The 19,214-nt window shown below is 46.0% G+C and overlaps 1 protein-coding gene across 3 annotated transcripts in view; it reads left to right on the top strand.

Moving 5' to 3' along the window:
• The first annotated feature begins 5,925 nt into the window (after window positions 1-5,925).
• MYO1F (myosin IF) overlaps window positions 5,926-19,214 on the top strand; it is a 1,016,322-nt gene continuing 1,003,033 nt past the window's right edge. For all 3 annotated transcript variants that reach the window (XM_040417777.1, XM_040417776.1, XM_040417775.1), the window contains exon 1: window positions 5,926-6,075. In XM_040417777.1, the coding sequence (XP_040273711.1) occupies window positions 6,073-6,075 (3 nt within the window). In that variant the 5' untranslated portion in view covers window positions 5,926-6,072. The remainder of the gene's footprint in view (window positions 6,076-19,214) is intronic.

Genomic DNA, 19,214 nt, shown 5'->3' with positions numbered 1-19,214 from the left:
TGATCACCACAGTCATTGATCATGCCCCTGTAAGGCTTCATTCAGACGTCCGGATGCGTTTTGCGGATCCGATCTATCTATCAGTGCATCCGTAAAAATCATGCGGACGTCTGAATGGAGCTTTACAGGGGGGTAATCAATGACAGGGGTGTAATCAATGACAGGGGGGTGATCAGGGAGTCTATATGGGGTGATCACCACAGTCATTGATCACGCCCCTGTAAGGCTTCATTCAGACGTCCGGATGCGTTTTGCGGATCCGATCCATCTATCAGTGCATCCGTAAAAATCATGCGGACGTCTGAATGGAGCTTTACAGGGGGGTAATCAATGACAGGGGGGTGATCAGGGAGTCTATATGGGGTGATCACCACAGTCATTGATCACGCCCCTGTAAGGCTTCATTCAGACGTCCGGATGCATTTTGCGGATCCGATCCATCTATCAGTGCATCCGTAAAAATCATGCGGACGTCTGAATGGAGCTTTACAGGGGGGTAATCAATGACAGGGGGGTAATCAATGACAGGGGGGTGATCAGGGAGTCTATATGGGGTGATCACCACAGTCATTGATCATGCCCCTGTAAGGCTTCATTCAGACGTCCGGATGCGTTTTGCGGATCCGATCCATCTATCAGTGCATCCGTAAAAATCATGCGGACATCTGAATGGAGCTTTACAGGGGGGTAATCAATGACAGGGGGGTGATCACCACAGTCATTGATCATGCCCCTGTAAGGCTTCATTCAGACGACCGGATGCGTTTTGCGGATCCGATCCATGTATCAGTGCATCCGTAAAAATCATGCGGACATCTGAATGGAGCTTTACAGGGGGGTGATCAGGGAGTCTATATGGGGTGATCACCACAGTCATTGATCATGCCCCTGTAAGGCTTCATTCAGACGTCCGGATGCGTTTTGCGGATCCGATCCATCTATCAGTGGATCCGTAAAAATCATGCGGACGTCTGAATGGAGCTTTACAGGGGGGTAATCAATGACAGGGGGGTAATCAATGACAGGGGGGTGATCAGGGAGTCTATATGGGGTGATCACCACAGTCATTGATCACGCCCCTGTAAGGCTTCATTCAGACGTCCGGATGCGTTTTGCGGATCCGATCCATCTATCAGTGGATCCGTAAAAATCATGCGGACGTCTGAATGGAGCTTTACAGGGGGTTGATCAATGACAGGGGGGTAATCAATGACAGGGGGGTGATCAGGGAGTCTATATGGGGTGATCAGGGGTGATTAGGGGTGATCAGGGGCTAATAAGGGGTTAATAAGTGACAGGGGGGGTGTAGTGTAGTGTAGTGGTGCTTGGTGCTACTTTACTGAGCTACCTGTGTCCTCTGGTGGTCGATCCAAACAAAGGGGACCACCAGAGGACCAGGTAGCAGGTATATTAGACGCTGTTATCAAAACAGCGTCTAATATACCTGTTAGGGGTTAAAAAAAACACATCTCCAGCCTGCCAGCGAACGATCGCCGCTGGCAGGCTGGAGATCAACTCTCTTACCTTCCGTTCCTGTGAGCGCGCGCGCCTGTGTGCGCGCGTTCACAGGAAGTCTCGCGTCTCGCGAGATGACGCGTATATGCGTGACTGTGCGCAGGGCTGCCACCTCCGGAACGCGATCCTGCGTTAGGCGGTCCGGAGGTGGTTAAAACATGCTTTTAAAATATGCAAATTACCTTGCTACCAGCAAGTAGGGCGGCTACTTGCTGATAGCAGCCGCATCCTCCGATCCTAAAGACGCCCCCTCCGCATTGTGATTGACAGGGCCAGGGAACGGAATCGTTCTCTGCTGGCCCTGCCTGTTAGCATTCAAAATCTGGCGCCTGCGCCGCGGCCGTACCTGTCTTCAATCGGCGCAATCGCACTGAGAGGCGGCCGCTCGCTCGGCCGCTCCATCGTCAATGCGCCTGCGCCGGGTGTAGATGTGACGTCATCGGCGCAGGCGCATTGAGGATGGAGCGGCCGCCTCTCAGTACGCCTGCGCCGATTGAAGACAGGTACGGCCGCGGCGCAGGCGCCAGATTTTGAATGCTAACAGGCAGGGCCAGCAGAGAACGATTCTGTTCCCTGGCCCTGTCAATCACAATGCGGAGGGGGCGTCTTTAGGATCGGAGGATGCGGCTGCTACCAGCAAGTAGCCGCCCTACTTGCTGGTAGCAAGGTAATTTGCATATTTTAAACAAAATCTACAGGACCAAAATGATTAATTTGATTATGTAGGCATAAATCGCAGTGTGGGGATTATAAGTAAGCAAAAAAAAAAAAAAAAAAGGTTTAGTGGGGTGACAGAAGTCCTTTAATAAATTTGTCCCATCTTCTGCAGTCCTTGTGCCAGAACTGAAATCTACTCCAACCAGGAGATGGACTAGATTTCTTGGGTAATGTTTTCTGGTGCATATACTAAATGAGTCGGGCTGGAGGTGCTGCTCATAGCGTGCCTCCTTCTGCCTATACTCTGTCCACGTTTTGGAAAAGTGGTGAGGGTGTCAGAAACAGCTACAAAGTCACATAGTTTGTAGGGCATTTTATAGTTTTATAATGGGCAACATGTAAGATTTGGCTGTGGAATTTTTTGTTCCAAAAACAAACGGCAACAAAATAAAAATGCTGTATCTTTTAGAAAAACCCTTAGGCCCCTTTCACACGGGAAAGATTTCCGCACGGGTGCAATGCGTGAGGTGAACGCATTTCACCCGCACTGAATCCGGACCCATTCATTTCTATGGGGCTGTGCAGATGAGCAGTGATTTTCACGCATCACTTGTGCGTTGCGTGAAAATCGCAGCATGCTCCTCTTTGTGCGTTTTCCACGCAACGCAGGCCTCATAGAAGTGAATGGGGCTGCGTGAAAATCGCAAACATCCGCAAGCAAGTGCGGATGCGGTGCGATTTTCACGCACGGTTGCTAGGAGACGATCGGGATGGGGACCTGATCATTATTATTTTCCCTTATAACATGGTTATAAGGGAAAATAATAGCATTCTTAATACAGAATGCATAGTACAATAGGGATGGAGGGGGTTAAAAAATATATATATATTTTTTGAACTCACCTTAATTCACTTGTTTGGCTTCACTTCTGTCTTCATCTTTGCTGTGCAGTAGGAAAAGGACCTGAGGTGATATCACTATGCTCATCACATGGTCCGTTACATGATCCATCACCATGGTAAAAGGTCATGTGATAGACCATGTGATGAGCGCAGTGATGTCATCAAAGGTCCTATTCCTCAAAGAAGAAGACAGAAGACAAGCCGGGCTGCGCGAACAAGTGGATTAAGGTGAGTTAATTTTTTATTTTTTTTTAACCCCTCCAGCCCTATTGTACTATGCATTCTGTATTAAGAATGCTATTATTTTCCCTTATAACCATGTTATAAGGGAAAATAATAAAATCTACACAACACCGAACCCAAACCCGAACTTCTGTGAATGCCGGAAAAAGCGTTTTAATGCGTTTTGCACGCCCGTGAGAAAAATTGGCATGTTTGGTACCCAGACCCGAACCCGGACTTCTTCACAGAGGTTTGGGTTTGGATTCGGTGTTGTGTAGATTTCATTATTTTTCCTTATAACATGGTTATAAGGGAAAATAATAGCATTCTTAATACAGAATGCTAAGTAAATTAGGGATGGAGAGGTTAAAAAAAATCTATAAAAAAATTTAACTCACCTCATCCACTTGTTCGCGTAGCCCAGCTTGTCTTCTTTCTTCTTCTTCTTTGAGGACCTGGGAGAAAAGGACCTTTGGTGACGTCACTGCGCTCATCACATGGTCCATCATGTGATCACATGGTTTAATTTATTTCTTTAACCCCTCCATCCCTTAGCATTCTGTATTAAGAATGCTATTATTTTCCCTTATAACCATGTTATAACGGAAAATAATAAAGATAAGGTCCCCATCCCGATCGTCACCTAGCATCCATGCATGAAAATCGCACCGCATCCGCACTTGCTTGCAGATGCTAGCGATTTTCACACAGCCCCATTCACTTTTATGGGGCCTGCGTTGCGTGAAAAACGCACAATATAGAGCTTGCTGCGGAATTCTCGCCCGTGTGAAAGGGGCCTTAGGCCTCTTTCACACGAGCATGATGGATTGGCTCCGGATGCATTTAGGGTACATTCAGTGAAACTCGCACCATTTTGCAAGCAAGTTCAGTCAGTTTTGTCTGCAATTGCGTTCTGTTGTTAATTTTTTTCCGCACAGGTGCAATGCGTTTTAAAAAAACTGAAGGCTTATAAACAACATCTCTAAGCAACCATCAGTGATAAACGCATTGCATCCGCACTTGCTTGCGTTTTCATTCTATGGGGCCAGGACTGCGTGAAAAACGCAAAATATAGAACATCATAACAAAAACAAAGACAGGTGCACTCTGCGGTCTTACTAACCCTCGTACTGGTGTAAAATTGAGAATTAGCCAACATATCCTGCTTGGAGGACATGTCTGAGCCCGAGCACCGCTCCAAGGTTTCTCAAGTAGCTCAGGACCTAACGCTAAACCTACCTGGGCCGTATGGGCAATACCAGGAGCCAGTGGGCGAATTACAGGCGTGCAAGGTCCGACTCAAAGCAATCTCCCAGTATCCTCCAGCATGTGACCATGCATACAATGGGAGGAGGCAGAGAGCTCTGAGCCCCACCCAAGACTGGCTGATATAGCCCGGGCCTCACATGTGCACCAGAATGCTGCCTGTAGATGGAAATAAAGGCACATTCAGACTAGGAGTTTCTACACCTCCAAAAATTCAAAATACAAACTACAAATTGGCGTGGTATTAAAAAGCAGGAAGTGCTCAACCCCATATGCAGTGGTGCATCTATACCGGGGGGGCAGATCCTGCACTTGTGGCCCGTTGCTAATGGCAATCCCCAGCAAAAATGCATACAATGGAGGATGCCTGCAGCGGACCACAAGTACCACAATGCATTCTGGTGCAATCACCAGTATGGGGACAAACGATGGCTCATACACAGTTTCTGGGTGTCAAATCACTGTTCATAGACCCTGATCTGCTGCACGAAAGATTATTTCAAAAGATGAACAAGCATTTTGCTCACTCAACGGGTGTCAGCGGCACATTTACACAGGCCTATTATCGGATGCGGGTGTTTGTAGTCACATTCATTCAAAATAATAGGTCCATCAATTGCACAGTGTAAATCCAGCTTTAATGCCTGCTCACTTGGGCAGTGTAAATGCAGCATATGGCTATGGCCACATGGAGCTGCCGTGATTGGGTAGGGTTATGGCCATGCTTCAGCCAATAAGCCACAGCTGCCTTTCATTTAAACTAATGAAGGCTGCACTGTATAGTCGGTCTTCATTAATTAATGGCCGCGAGGCACCTTCAATACTGTGAGGCCATTGAAAAATGAAAGGCAGCTGCAGCTAATTGGCTTCACGCTTCATGACTGCAGCATGGCTGCAACTCAAACGCATCATGGCCATACTGTGTGGCTGTACCCGAAGGCTATGTTCATGCCCTGTTTGGCAATCAGTTGACAATGTAAATCTGGAGATAAGAAGAAAAGTAAATAGGCATAAAGTATCTAGAGGCTTATGTGGGATAACTATATGCAAATGTGTGCTCTTGGGCATATGTCTGTAAGGTACATACCTGAATACTTGCAGCCCATACATCTATTAAAATCATGAGTAAAATAAAACCATACATTCCACAAACTTATAAAAAAAATATGGCCTACGTTTTCTGGTAAAAGCACTTCAGTGCAGATATATGGTATTGGTTATATCTCTGCAAAATTCATTTAGTGTGAAGGATAACTCCAACCTATGTATTTTTGCTCTCTGCTGAGTACACAGATACATACTCCACCCCCTGCAAAACAATATTTTCAGTTTTACAATCAGAAGGAAGTGGGTGACTGAAAGAGAGGAACTTCTGCAATAACTTTTTACTAAACTTACGAGCAGAGGACCGAAGAAGGATTCCTTCAACCAACATTTGAATTATGGTGGCATTTTAAGATCCAGACGACTGGCAGAGGCAGAATCAACACGGAAGGAAATCCTCTAATCATGGTAGAACCTTTTATTGTTTCCTTACTATGCCTTTTAAAGCAAATGTTTTTCTTTAAAATAATTCTAGAGCAAATTTAACATCAAATGGCAGAGTCTTCTTTATAGGAGGTAGTGAGAATTAAAATGGTTTTCATCAGCGGACACTCTGACCCCAAATAATAGCCAGAATGGAACAAAACTGTGCCTCTTCAGACCTTATTAGCTGCTCTGTTTTCCGGCTACAAGTGAAGGACATAAAATACTGATCAGGGGGAGTTAGGCCACAAGGACTAGTGCAAATTTTGAGAATGGGTCAGTATTCAGGCTCATGCACATGAATGTTGTTTTGGTCCTCAACCGAGCCGCATTTTTTGTAGCTCAGATGTGGACCCATGCACTTCAATGGGGACGCAAAAGATGAGGACAGCATTCTGGGTACTATACACATCTGTACATCCATTCTGCAGCCCCGCAAAAAAATATCACGGAGACGGATAGTACTGGTCTATTTAAGGCCAGACCTTCCATACCAAAAAATGCGCAACGCGCATCCGTCAGAGGTCTTAGCCTGTCTGGAGTAAAGGCTCTAAATTTGTGTAATACCAATTCAATAGAGATACTCTGTATGTAAGGCTCAGTCACACTAGATGGTTGAGACTAAAACCATCACATTCTCATGATCACTGGTAGCCACAACAGCCAGACATGTCAGATAAAGCTTTTATGGGTTATGGTAATTAAAAGGTTAAACATGATTTTTGGAAACTTTTCAAAGCATCCATTTGTCATATAAGGTGTTTCCAAAAGTGTAATTATCTCTGAATAATTTTTTTTTTCTCTCATTGAGTTCTAGTTGAACTATATTGTAAAACAAGGACGCTCTCATCACCTGGCTCTACAAATTTTCTTTGGAATTAAATTCATATATATGAATATATTAATAAAATTATTCCTATAATTTGTACCCAAGAATTAGACTGCAGATACTGCAAATGAAAGTTCTTAGTAGATTTTATCATTGACCCAAATCATAACAGGAAATATTACAACACTGAAATGCTGTTTAACCACCTCCGCCCCCCTAGCTTAAACACCCTTAATGACCAGGCCACTTTTTACACTTCTGCACTACACTACTTTCACCGTTTATTGCTCGGTCATGCAACTTACCACCCAAATGAATTTTACCTCCTTTTCTTCTCACTAATAGAGCTTTCATTTGGTGGTATTTCATTGCTGCTGACATTTTTACTTTTTTTGTTATTAATCGAAATTTAATGATTTTTTTGCAAAAAAATGAAATTTTTCACTTTCAGTTGCAATTTTTTTTAAGAAAAAACGACATCCATATATACATTTTTCTCTAAATTTATTGTTCTACATGTCTTTGATAAAAAAAAAAATGTTTGGGTAAAAAAAAAAATGGTTTGGGTAAAAGTTATAGTGTATACAAACTATGGTACAAAAATGTGAATTTCCGCTTTTTGAAACAACTCTGACTTTCTGAGCCCCTGTCATGTTTCCTGAGGTTTTACAATGCCCAGACAGTAGAAAAATCCCACAAATGACCCAATTTCGGAAAGTACGCTGATGGGCATAGTGAGTTCATATAACTTTTTATTTTTTGTCACAAGTTAGCGGAAAATTATGATTTTTTTTTTCTTTTCCTTACAAAGTCTCATATTCCACTAACTTGTGACAAAAAATAAAAACTTCCATGAACTCACTATGCCCATCATGAAATACCTTGGGGTGTCTTCTTTCCAAAATGGGGTCACTTGTGGGGTAGTTATACTGCCCTGGCAATTTAGGGGCCCTAATGTGTGGGAAGTAGTTTGAAATCAAAATGTGTAAAAAATGACCTGTGAAATCCTAAAGGTGCTCTTTGGAATGTAAGCCCCTTTGCCCACCTAGGCTGCAAAAAAGTGTCTCCTTATATTGAGCATACGGGTAATGAGATTTTTTTTTTTCCGTTCAGCCTCTGGGCTGAAAGAAAAAATGAACGGCACAGATTTCTTCATTCGCATCGATCAATCTCTGCCAAAAAAAAAAAAGGAGGGGAAAGGCGTCTGCCAGGACATAGGAGCTCCGCCCAACATCCATACCCACTTAGCCCGTATGCCCTGGCAAACCCGATTTCTCCATTCACATCAATCGATGTGGATGAATAAATTATTGCCGGGATTTTTATTTATTTTTTTATATACAAAGTATTTGCCAAAGTATATGAACACCACCGCCTCCTCAGCTCATATGCCTCGGCAAACGTATCTTTTACTGCAGAGGAGAAATCTCGTCTTGCAGCGCCGCACACACCGACTTTTGTGTAATCTGACAGCAGCGCAATGCTTCTGTCAGAATGCACATCAGTGCTGCAGGTAGTCGATCGGTTGGTCCACCTGGAAGGTAAAAAAAACAAAAAAGAAAAAACCAGGCGCAACGCAATAAATTTATTAACTTTATAATAACATTTGAACGGAACATATAAACTTTATTTAACTTTTTGAACAGAACGTTAACTTTTTTGCTTACCGGTGTTTTTTTTGTTTGTTTTTACCTTTATAGGACAAACCTCTCCTTCCCCATGGGACAATGTGCAAAGCGCAAATTGCCCAAAGATGTGGCGAAGTACATTATGCACTTTATCCCAGGTGAAAGGAGAGGTTTGCAGCAGCTGTGAGTGAAAGGGCCCTAATAGCCCTGTGTGCCTGTCCTGTGAGATGCAATCCCTATGCTAAGTGTACCTGTGTGTGGTACTTCCGGAAACACTCCCCTAAGCATAGGGCAGGGTGGTCAGGGCAGTCAGGACAGAAATAGCGGGTGTCACGCCTTATGCCACTCCTGCTACAGACACAACATCTTTTTTGGGGTAACGGTTGGGTTGAGGTACCAGCAACGACATTGGGGAAATGTCGCTCGTGTAGACGGCTCACTACACTGGTGGTTGGGGCCACGAAACCTCCTGGATACAGGAGGTTCGCGATGATCTCTTCCTGAAATTTGAGGAAGGATCCTGTTCTCCCAGCCTTACTGTAGAGAACAAAACTATTGTACATCGCCAATTGAATCAAATATACAGACACCTTCTTATACCAGCGTCTGGTGCGTCGGGAAACTAAATAGGGAGCCAACATCTGGTCATTGAAGTCCACCCCTCCCATGAGCGCATTATAGTCGTGGACTGAGAGGGGCTTTTCAATGACACTGGTTGCCCGTTCAATTTGTATTGTCGTGTCTGTGTGAATGGAAGAGAGCATGTAAACGTCACGCTTGTCTCTCCATTTCACTGCGAGCAGTTCTTCGTTACACAAGGCAGCCCTCTCCCCCCTTGCAAGATGGGTGGTAACGAGCCGTTGGGGGAAGCCCCGGCGACTAGGTCGCACGGTGCCACAGCAGCCAATCTGTTCTAGGAACAAATGCCTGAAGAGGGGCACACTTGTGTAAAAATTGTCCACATAAAGATGGTACCCCTTGCCAAATAAGGGTGACACCAAGTTCCAGACTGTCTTCCCACTGCTTCCCAGGTAGTCAGGGCAACTGACCGGCTCCAGGGTCTGATCTTTTCCGTCATAGATCCGAAATTTGTGGGTATAGCCTGTGGCCCTTTCACAGAGCTTATACAATTTGACCCCATACCGGGCGCGCTTGCTTGGGATGTATTGTTTGAAGCCAAGGCCCGGTAAAATGTATAAGGGACTCGTCTACGCAGAGATTTTGCTCAAGGGTATACAAATCTGCAAATTTGTTGTTGAAGTGGTCTATGAGGGGCCGAATTTTGTGGAGCCGGTCAAAAGCTGGGTGGCCTCTGGGACAGGAGGTGGTGTTGTCGATAAAGTGCAGGAAATGCAGGATGGCCTCAAATCGTGCCCTGGACATAGCAGCAGAGAACATGGGCATGTGATGAATTGGGTTCGTGGACCAATATGACCGCAATTCATGCTTTTTGGTTAGACCCATGTTGAGGAGAAGGCCCAGAAAATGTTTTAATTCGGAAACTTGGACTGGTTTCCACCGGAAAGGCTGGGCATAATAGCTTCCCGGGTTGGCGGCTATAAATTGAGTGGCATACCGATTCGTTTCTGCCACGACTAAGTCCAAGAGCTCCGCAGTCAAGAACAGCTCAAAAAATCCCAGTGCCGAACCGATCTGAGCTGTCTCAACCCGAACTCCAGACTGGGCGGTGAAAGGGGGAACTACAGGTGCGGCTGAAGTTGGGGACTGCCAATCAGGGTTTGCCAGCACCTCAGGGACTCTAGGGGCTCTACGGGCCTGTCTGTGCGGTGGCTGTGACGGGGTAACTATTGCACGTGCCACCGTACCAGCTTCAACTGCCCTTCTGGTGCTCGCCACGTCACCATGTTGTACGGCAGTGCTGGTACTAGGTCCAGGGAGGGCTGCGCTGCTGGTGTATGCCTCACCACGTAATCCGACAGCGCCAGCCCCACTCTGCTGCCCTTGAAGCGGATCCTGCGCAACCTGTGGTCTAGCAACAAGGGGCCGGGTACGCCTGCTGCTATCAGGGACCTCGACCTCCTTGTCCGAACTTTGGGTCAGACTGCCACTGCTTTCTACAGGTTCATATTCTGACCCGCTAGATTCGTTAGATGCGGGTTCCCATTCCTCATCCGACTGGGTCAGAAGCCTGTAGGCCTCTTCAGAAGAATACCCCCTGTTTGACATTTGGACTACTAAATTTAGGGCCTGTCTTACAAATGGGAGGCTAGCAAAGTACCGGAGGCAGCTGCGATTGATAAAAAATATCAAAACAGATTTTTTTTTTCGCCGCAGCGCTTGTAAAGTGATTGTGCAGTGATAAAAAAATAAAATAATTTTTGTCACTGCGGCGGGGCGGGCGTGGGTGAACGCACGTGTGGGCGACCGATCAGGCCTGATCGGACAAACACTGCGTTTTGGGTGGAGGGCAAGCTAAGGTGACACTAATACTATTATAGATCTGACTGTGATCAGTTTTGATCACTTACAGATACTATAAAAGTACAAATGCTGATTAGCGATACGCTAATCAGCGAATAAGTGACTGCGGTGCAGTGGGCTGGGCGCTAACCGATCGCTAACTACCTAACCAGGGGGCCTAAAAACTGTCCTAAACCTAACAGTCAATACTAGTGGGAAAAAAAAAGTGACAGTTTACACTGATCACTTTTTTCCCTTTCACTAGTGATTGACAGGGGTGATCAAGGGGTTAATTGGGGTGATGGGGGGTGATCTGGGGGCTAAGTGTGGTGTTGGGTGTACTCACTGTGATGTCTGCTCCTCTGCTGGAACCAACCGACCAAAAGGACCAGCAGAGGAGCAGAGAAGCCATTTAACACCTTATATTTATAAATATAAGGTGTTAGATGGCTTGTGATTCGATTTTTTAAAAATCATCAACCTGCCAGCAACGATCATTGGCTGGCAGGTTGATGACGAAATACTCCTCTAACTTTTGCCGGCCCGCGATGCGGCTTTGAGCGAAATTTCGCGTCTCGCGAGATGACGCGTATATGCGTGACTCTGCCTGCAGCTGCCGCCTCCGGAACGCGATCCTGCATTAGGCGGTCCGGAGGCGGTTATATTATTACAGATACTTCCTTTTAGAAACTCAAAAGCAACCCTATAACTGGCCAAATCTATTACAAAAATGTGTATGGGTGCAGCTCAATAGTGGATTTCAACATAGCTTAAACTGTGTAACCCTGGAAGATAGATAATGCGGGTATATAGGACTGGAGCTAGGCTTCATACATTTGCCCTCAAATCCAATCTGTCTTGTCCGATTATGTATCAACCGCCATCAGTTACAGAATTAATATTTCATGACTTTATCACTTTAAGGCCTCATGCACACGACCGTTGTGTGTTTTGTGTTCCGCAAATTGCAGATTCGCAAAACACGGATGGCGTCCGTGTGCGTTCCGCAATTTGCGGAACGGCGCGGACAGCCATTGATATAACTGCCTATTTTTGTCCGCAAAATGGACAAGAATAGGACAGGTTATATTTTTTTGGTGGATCTTTTGTGGCCCCATTGAAGTGAATGGGTCCGCATCCAAGCTGCAAAAACTGCGGCTCGGATGCGGACCAAAACAACGGTCGTGTGCATGAAGCCTAAAGCAGACATTCTATAGGTAAATAGTAGTCTTCAGTAAATCGAGCTTTGTATCATTTCATTATTTTGGTATTGATTTCTGAATCTTTAAAAACATTTTAAATTATTAATCAGAAGTCAAAGTAGATGCAAGCATTATACACTGCGCGCAGAATTATTAGGCAAATGAGTATTTTGACCACATCATCCTCTTTATGCATGTTGTCTCACTCCAAGCTGTATAGGCTCGAAAGCCTACTACCAATTAAGCATATTTGGTGATTTGCATCTCTGTAATGAAAAGGGGTGTGGTCTAATGACATCAACACCCTATATTAGGTGTGCATAATTATTAGGCTCCTATCCTTTGGCAAAATGGGTCAAAAGAAGGACTTGACAGGCTCAGAAAAGTCAAAAATAGTGAGATATCTTGCAGAGGGATGCAGCACTCTTAAAATTGCAAAGCTTCTGAAGCGTGATCATCGAACAATCAACCGTTTTATTCAAAATAGTCAACAGGGTCGCAAGAAGCGTGTGGAAAAACCAAGGCGCAAAATAACTGCCCATGAACTGAGAAAAGTCAAGCGTGCAGCTGCCAAGATGCCACTTGCCACCAGTTTGGCCATATTTCAGAGCTGCAACTTCACTGGAGTGCCCAAAAGCACAAGGTGTGCAATACTCAGAGACATGGCCAAGGTAAGAAAGGCTGAAAGACGACCACCACTGAACAAGACACACAAGCTGAAACGTCAAGACTGGGCCAAGAAATATCTCAAGACTGATTTTTCTAAGGTTTTATGGACTGATGAAATGAGAGTGAGTCTTGATGGGCCAGATGGATGGGCCCGTGGCTGGATTGGTAAAGGGCAGAGAGCTCCAGTCCGACTCAGACGCCAGCAAGGTGGAGGTGGAGTACTGGTTTGGGCTGGTATCATCAAAGATGAGCTTGTGGGGCCTTTTCGGGTTGAGGATGGAGTCAAGCTCAACTCCCAGTCCTACTGCCAGTTTCTGGAAGACACCTTCTTCAAGCAGTGGTACAGGAAGAAGTCTGCATCCTTCAAGAAAAACATGATTTTCATGCAGGACAATGCTCCATCACACGCATCCAAGTACTCCACAGCGTGGCTGGCAAGAAAGGGTATAAAAGAAGAAAATCTAATGACATGGCCTCCTTGTTCACCTGATCTGAACCCCATTGAGAACCTGTGGTCCATCATCAAATGTGAGATTTACAAGGAGGGAAACAATACACCTCTCTGAACAGTGTCTGGAAGGCTGTGGTTGCTGCTGCACGCAATGTTGATGGTGAACAGATCAAAACACTGACAGAATCCATGGATGGCAGGCTTTTGAGTGTCCTTGCAAAGAAAGGTGGCTATATTGGTCACTGATTTGTTTTTGTTTTGTTTTTGAATGTCAGAAATGTATATTTGTGAATGTTGAGATGTTATATTGGTTTCACTGGTAAAAATAAATAATTGAAATGGGTATATATTTGTTTTTTGTTAAGTTGCCTAATAATTATGCACAGTAATAGTCACCTGCACACACAGATATCCCCCTAAAATAGCTAAAACTAAAAACAAACTAAAAACTACTTCCAAAAATATTCAGCTTTGATATTAATGAGTTTTTTGGGTTCATTGAGAACATGGTTGTTGTTCAATAATAAAATTAATCCTCGAAAATACAACTTGCCTAATAATTCTGCACTCCCTGTATATGGACAAAGTCCTCACTCTGATATGATAATATCTGAGACACTTAGTCAATATATTTTGATCAAAACACATTTAAGCCCGCCTACCAAGCGCCAAGGTGGTCTCAGGTCAGGCGGGTCCTACGCTAAACCTACCTAAGCCATTGGGCTTCTATGTTCAGGAGCGCAGACGCCGCACATATGGTGTGCTGCTCCTAGTCACCTCCATGTGCATAAAGCAACCAATGTGAAGGGGACACAATGGGCATTTCTACTATGGGGGGGGCACAGTGCACAGAGTGCATTACTACTATGAAGGGGGCACAGAGGGCATTATTACTGTGAAGGGGGCACAATGGGCATTACTAACACAGAGGGCATTACTACTATTAAGGGGGCACAATGGGGATTTCTACTATGGAGGGGACACAGAGGGCATTATTACCATGAAGGGGGCACATTGGGCATTATTACTGTAAAAGGGGACAATGGGCATTGATACTATTAAGGGGCATTATTACTGTGAAGGAGGCACAGATAGGGTATTACTACTGTGAAGGGGCACAGATAGGGTATTACTACTTTGAAAGGGGCACAGAGAGGGCATAACTACTGTGGGAGGGGCACAATGAGGGCATAACTACTATGAAGGGGGCACAATGTTGGCATAACATCTGTACAAAACAATGAGGGCAATACTACTGTGAGGGGTTATGATTTTCTTAAAGTATTGGGGGGGGGGGGGGGGGGGGGCCAGAGAAAGGACCCGCCCCGGGTGCCAAACAGCCTAAGCACTCCACTGCCGCTGATCAGCTCGTTTGCCGGCTAATTTGCATGTTTTATCAGGATGAAAGACGTACAATTATTGTCAGCATATCTCACCGTGTAATCAGGAATTTGCTGCCAATAATCAACAGAACTGAATGAGGGAGCAGTGACTGTGGTAGTGATTATTCCTCCCCATTTACTTTGCATCAGCCTGTATAATAGGCTGATGCAAACAAGTGCTGATTAACTTTTTTTTTTTGCTGCCCCTTGAAATAGAGCAATGTGACAATGCGGCCCCGAGACCAAAAAAGGTTGTGCACCCCTGCTGTACAGAGACAACCTAAAAATCGAAGTCTTTGAACGAATTGACATCTTGACATCCAGTTCAGCATATTATCCTGCAAGTTGATCCAGAGGAAGGCAAAAAAAAACCCTGTGAGGTAGAAGCCAATTTTCCCCACTTAAGGCCTCTTTCACACTACCGTTTTGTTTGTTTTTTTTCGTTTTGTGGGCCGTTTTTTGCGTTCCGTATACGGTCCGTATACAGAACCATTCATTTCAATGGTTCCGCCCAAAAAACGGAATGTGTTCCGTATGCATTCTGTTTCCGTATTTCCGTTTTTACGTTCCGTTGAAAGATAGAACATGTCCTATATTTGGTCGCAAATCACGTTGCGTGGCTCCATTCAAGTCAATGGGTCCGCAAAAAAAACGGAACACATACGGAAATGCATCCGTATGTCTTCCGTATCCGTTCCGTTTTTTTTTTAACCATCTATTGAAAATGTTATGGCCATACCAATTTTTTCTATGTAATTACTGTATACTGTATATACCAGACGGAAAAACGGAACGGAAAAACACAACGGAAACAAAAAAACGGAACAACGGATCCGTGAAAAACGGAACGCAAAACACTGAAATCGACATACTGTAGTGTGAAAGAGGCCTAAGGGGAATAAATAATTCCTTCCCGACTCCAATCAGGCAATCAGATAACTCCCTGGATCAACAACCCCTCTCTAGTAGCTATAGCCTGTAATATTATTACGCTCCAGAAATACATCCCGGCCCCTCTTGAATTCCTTTATTGTACTCACCATCACCACCTCCTCAGGCAGAGAGTTCCATAGTCTCACTGCTCTTACCGTAAAGAATCCTCTTCTATGTTTGTGTACAAACATTCTTTCCTCCATTCGCAGAGGATGTCCCCTAGGGATAAATAGATGATGGGAGAGATCTCTGTACTGACCCCTGATATAGTTTATACATAGTGTGAGACAGTGACAGGAAGAGTGATTGATGGCAGGTACTTTTCCCCCAGAATCCTGTCATATGCAGCTTAAGCTCCAGGGAGTGCCTAGTATGTAGTGGAAAGCCCAAGTTTTCCTGAGGTGGCTTTGTAGAAAAGCTGGTATAGGGCCTGGAGTTTTGGATTGGGGAAGAGTTGGGCGGGTTCCCCAATCCAGAGTCCACTTCTGGTAAGGGATCTAGCCTGTTGCCTGATTAGCTGCACCTGCAGCACTTGCATAAGGCTCCATTCACACATACGCAATTCCATTCCGCATTTTGCGGAACGGAATTGCGGACCCATCCATTTCTATGGGACTGCAGGACGTGTGGCCCCTTTCTCGGAATTGCGGACCCCCACTTCTGGGTCCGCAATTCCGATCCTGAAAAAAATAGAACATGTCCTATTCTTGTCCGCAATAGCGGACAAGAATAGGCATATTCTCTTAGTGCCTGCAATGTGCTGTCCGCAAAATGCGGAACACACATTGCCGCTGTCCGTGTTTTGCGGATCCTCAAAACACACACGGATGTGTGAATGGACCCTTAAGGGCTGTTTCACACGAGCGAGTCCATTGCGGGAATCACACTCCGTGTGTGAGTGTGATCCTCTGCTCTGGACTTGCAGGAGCGCACGGCATTATCGTGATTTATAATGCTATGTGCCTCTGCTTGACCTTATTTCTACAGAATCATACCGACAGCTTTATGTCGCTATGATTCTGTGGAAAAAGGCCATGCAGAGACACATAGCATAACATAAATCATGATAATGCCGTGCGCTCCTGCAAGTCCAGAGCAGAGGATCACACTCACACACGGAGCGTGATTCCCGCAATGGACTCGCTCGTGTGAAACAGCCCTAAGAGAAACCAGGCAGTGAGTCTGGGCCTGAGAGCTGGATTATATCTGGAAGTGACACGCTGGTGCTTGTGAGTAGTTTGCTGTGGTCAGCTTCAGTGCTGACAGTACCGTATCTAGTACAGTTAGGGAAATCCTGTTTAGTTAGTGCTCAGACAAGCAGGATTTGTTTTGTGTTTTGACTTAAATGTAAAGGCCATTTATTTTTGCTGTTTAAACCACAATAATGTGGAACTTTGTTTGGACTTCATCCTGTGTGTCACTACTGACTGTCCGCAAGCCGGCCAATCATGCCATCAGTGCTAACTCCCACAATAGTTATTAGATCTCCCCTGTCGTCTTTTTTCTAAAATGAATAACCCTAATTTTGATAATCTTCTTGGGTACTGTATTACATGCATTCCAGTTATTACTTTAGTTGTCCTCCTCTGAACCCTCTCCAGCTCTGCTACGTCTGTCTTGTTCTACCACTTCTCTGCCCAAACCTCCAAACTATGCAGATCCACACATAACAGTAGAAGTATTACAACATAAACACTTGCCACATTTAACAGAACTTATGTGGGGAACAAAGCTCACAGTTGTTGCTCAAGGTCTCTTGAGCCTAAGGCCTCATGCACACGACCATATTTTTTCACGGTCCGCAAACGGGGCTCCGTTGGTCTGTGATCCGTGACCGTTTTTTCGTCCGTGGGTCTTCCTTGATTTTTGGAGGATCCACGGACATGAACAAAAAGTCGTTTTGGTGTCCGCCTGGCCGTGCGGAGCCAAACGGATCCGTCCTGAATTACAATGCAAGTCAATGGGGACGGATCCGCTTGACGTTGACACAATATGGTGCAATTTCAAACGGATCCGTCCCCCATTGACTTTCAATGTAAAGTCAGGAGTCCCTATTATACCATCGGATCAGAGTTTTCTCCAATCTGATGGTGTATTTTAACTTGAAGTGTCCCCATCACCATGGGAATGCCTCTATGTTAGAATATACTGTCGGATATGAGTTAGATCGTGAAACTCATATCCGACAGTATATTCTAACACAGAGGCGTTCCCATAGTGATGGGGATGCTTCTAGTTAGAATATACTACGAACTGTGTACATGACTTTCCCCTGCTACCTGGCAGCACCCGATCTCTTACAGGGGGCTGTGATCCGCACAATTAACCCCTCAGGTGCTGCACCTGAGGGGTTAATTGTGCATATCATAGCCCCCTGTAAGAGATCAGGGGCTGTCAGGCAGCAGGGGGCAAACCTCCCTCCCTCCCCAGTTTGAATATCATTGGTGGCCAGTGTGCGGCCCCCACCCCCGGCCCCCCCTCCCTCCCTCTATTGTATTATCATTGGTGGCCAGTGTGCGGCGCCCCCCGGCCCCCCTCCCTCCCTCTATTGTATTATCATTGGTGGCCAGTATGCAGCCTCCCCCGGCCCCCCCTCCTCCCTCTATTGTAATATCATTGGTGGCCAGTGTGCGGCCTCCCCCGGCCCCCCTCCCTCCCTTTATTGTATTATAATTGGTGGCCAGTGTGCGGCCCCCCCGGCCCCCCCCCTCTATTGTAATATCATTGGTGGCCAGTGTGCGGCCTCCCCTCTCCCCCCCCCCCTTCCGATCATTGGTGGCAGCGGAGAGTTCCGATCGGAGTCCCAGTTTAATCGCTGGGGCTCCGATCGGTAACCATGGCAACCAGGACGCTACTGCAGGCCTGGTTGCCATGGTTACTTAGCAATATTACAATATTAGAAGCATCATACTTACCTGCTGCGCTGTCTGTGACAGCCGGGAGCTCCTCCTACTGGTAAGTGACAGATCATTAAGCAATGCGCCGCACAGACCTGTCACTTACCAGTAGGAGGAGCTCCCGGCCGGTCACAGACAGCGCAGCAGGTAAGTATGATGCTTCTAATATTGTAATATTGCTAAGTAACCATGGCAACCAGGCCTGCAGTAGCATCCTGGTTGCCATGGTTACCGATCGGAGCCCCAGAGCGATTAAACTGAGACTCCGATCGGAACTCTACGCTGCCACCAATGATCGGGGGGGTGGGGGGGGAGAGGGGAGGCCGCACACTGGCCACCAATGATAATACAATAGAGGAAGGGAGGGGGGGCCGGGGGAGGCCGCACACTAGCCACCAATGATAATGCAATAAAGGGAGGGAGGGGGGGGCCGGGGGAGGCCGGGGGAGGCCACACACTGGCCACCAAAGATATTACAATAGAGGGAGGGGGGGCCGGGGGGGCCGCACTGGCCACCAATGAAATTAAAACTGGGGAGGGAGGGGGGTCTGCCCCCTGCTGCCTGGCAGCCCCTGATCTCTTATAGGGGGCTATAATATGCACAAATAACCCCTCAGGTGCAGCACCTGAGGGGTTAATTGTGCGGATCACAGCCCCCTGTAAGAGATCGGGTGCTGCCAGGCAGCAGGGGGCAGTCATGTACACAGTTCGT

Source organism: Bufo bufo, chromosome 2 (genome assembly GCF_905171765.1).
Source record: "Bufo bufo chromosome 2, aBufBuf1.1, whole genome shotgun sequence".
Classification (NCBI taxonomy): domain Eukaryota; kingdom Metazoa; phylum Chordata; class Amphibia; order Anura; family Bufonidae; genus Bufo; species Bufo bufo.
This window is presented reverse-complemented; position numbering and strand designations above follow the sequence as displayed.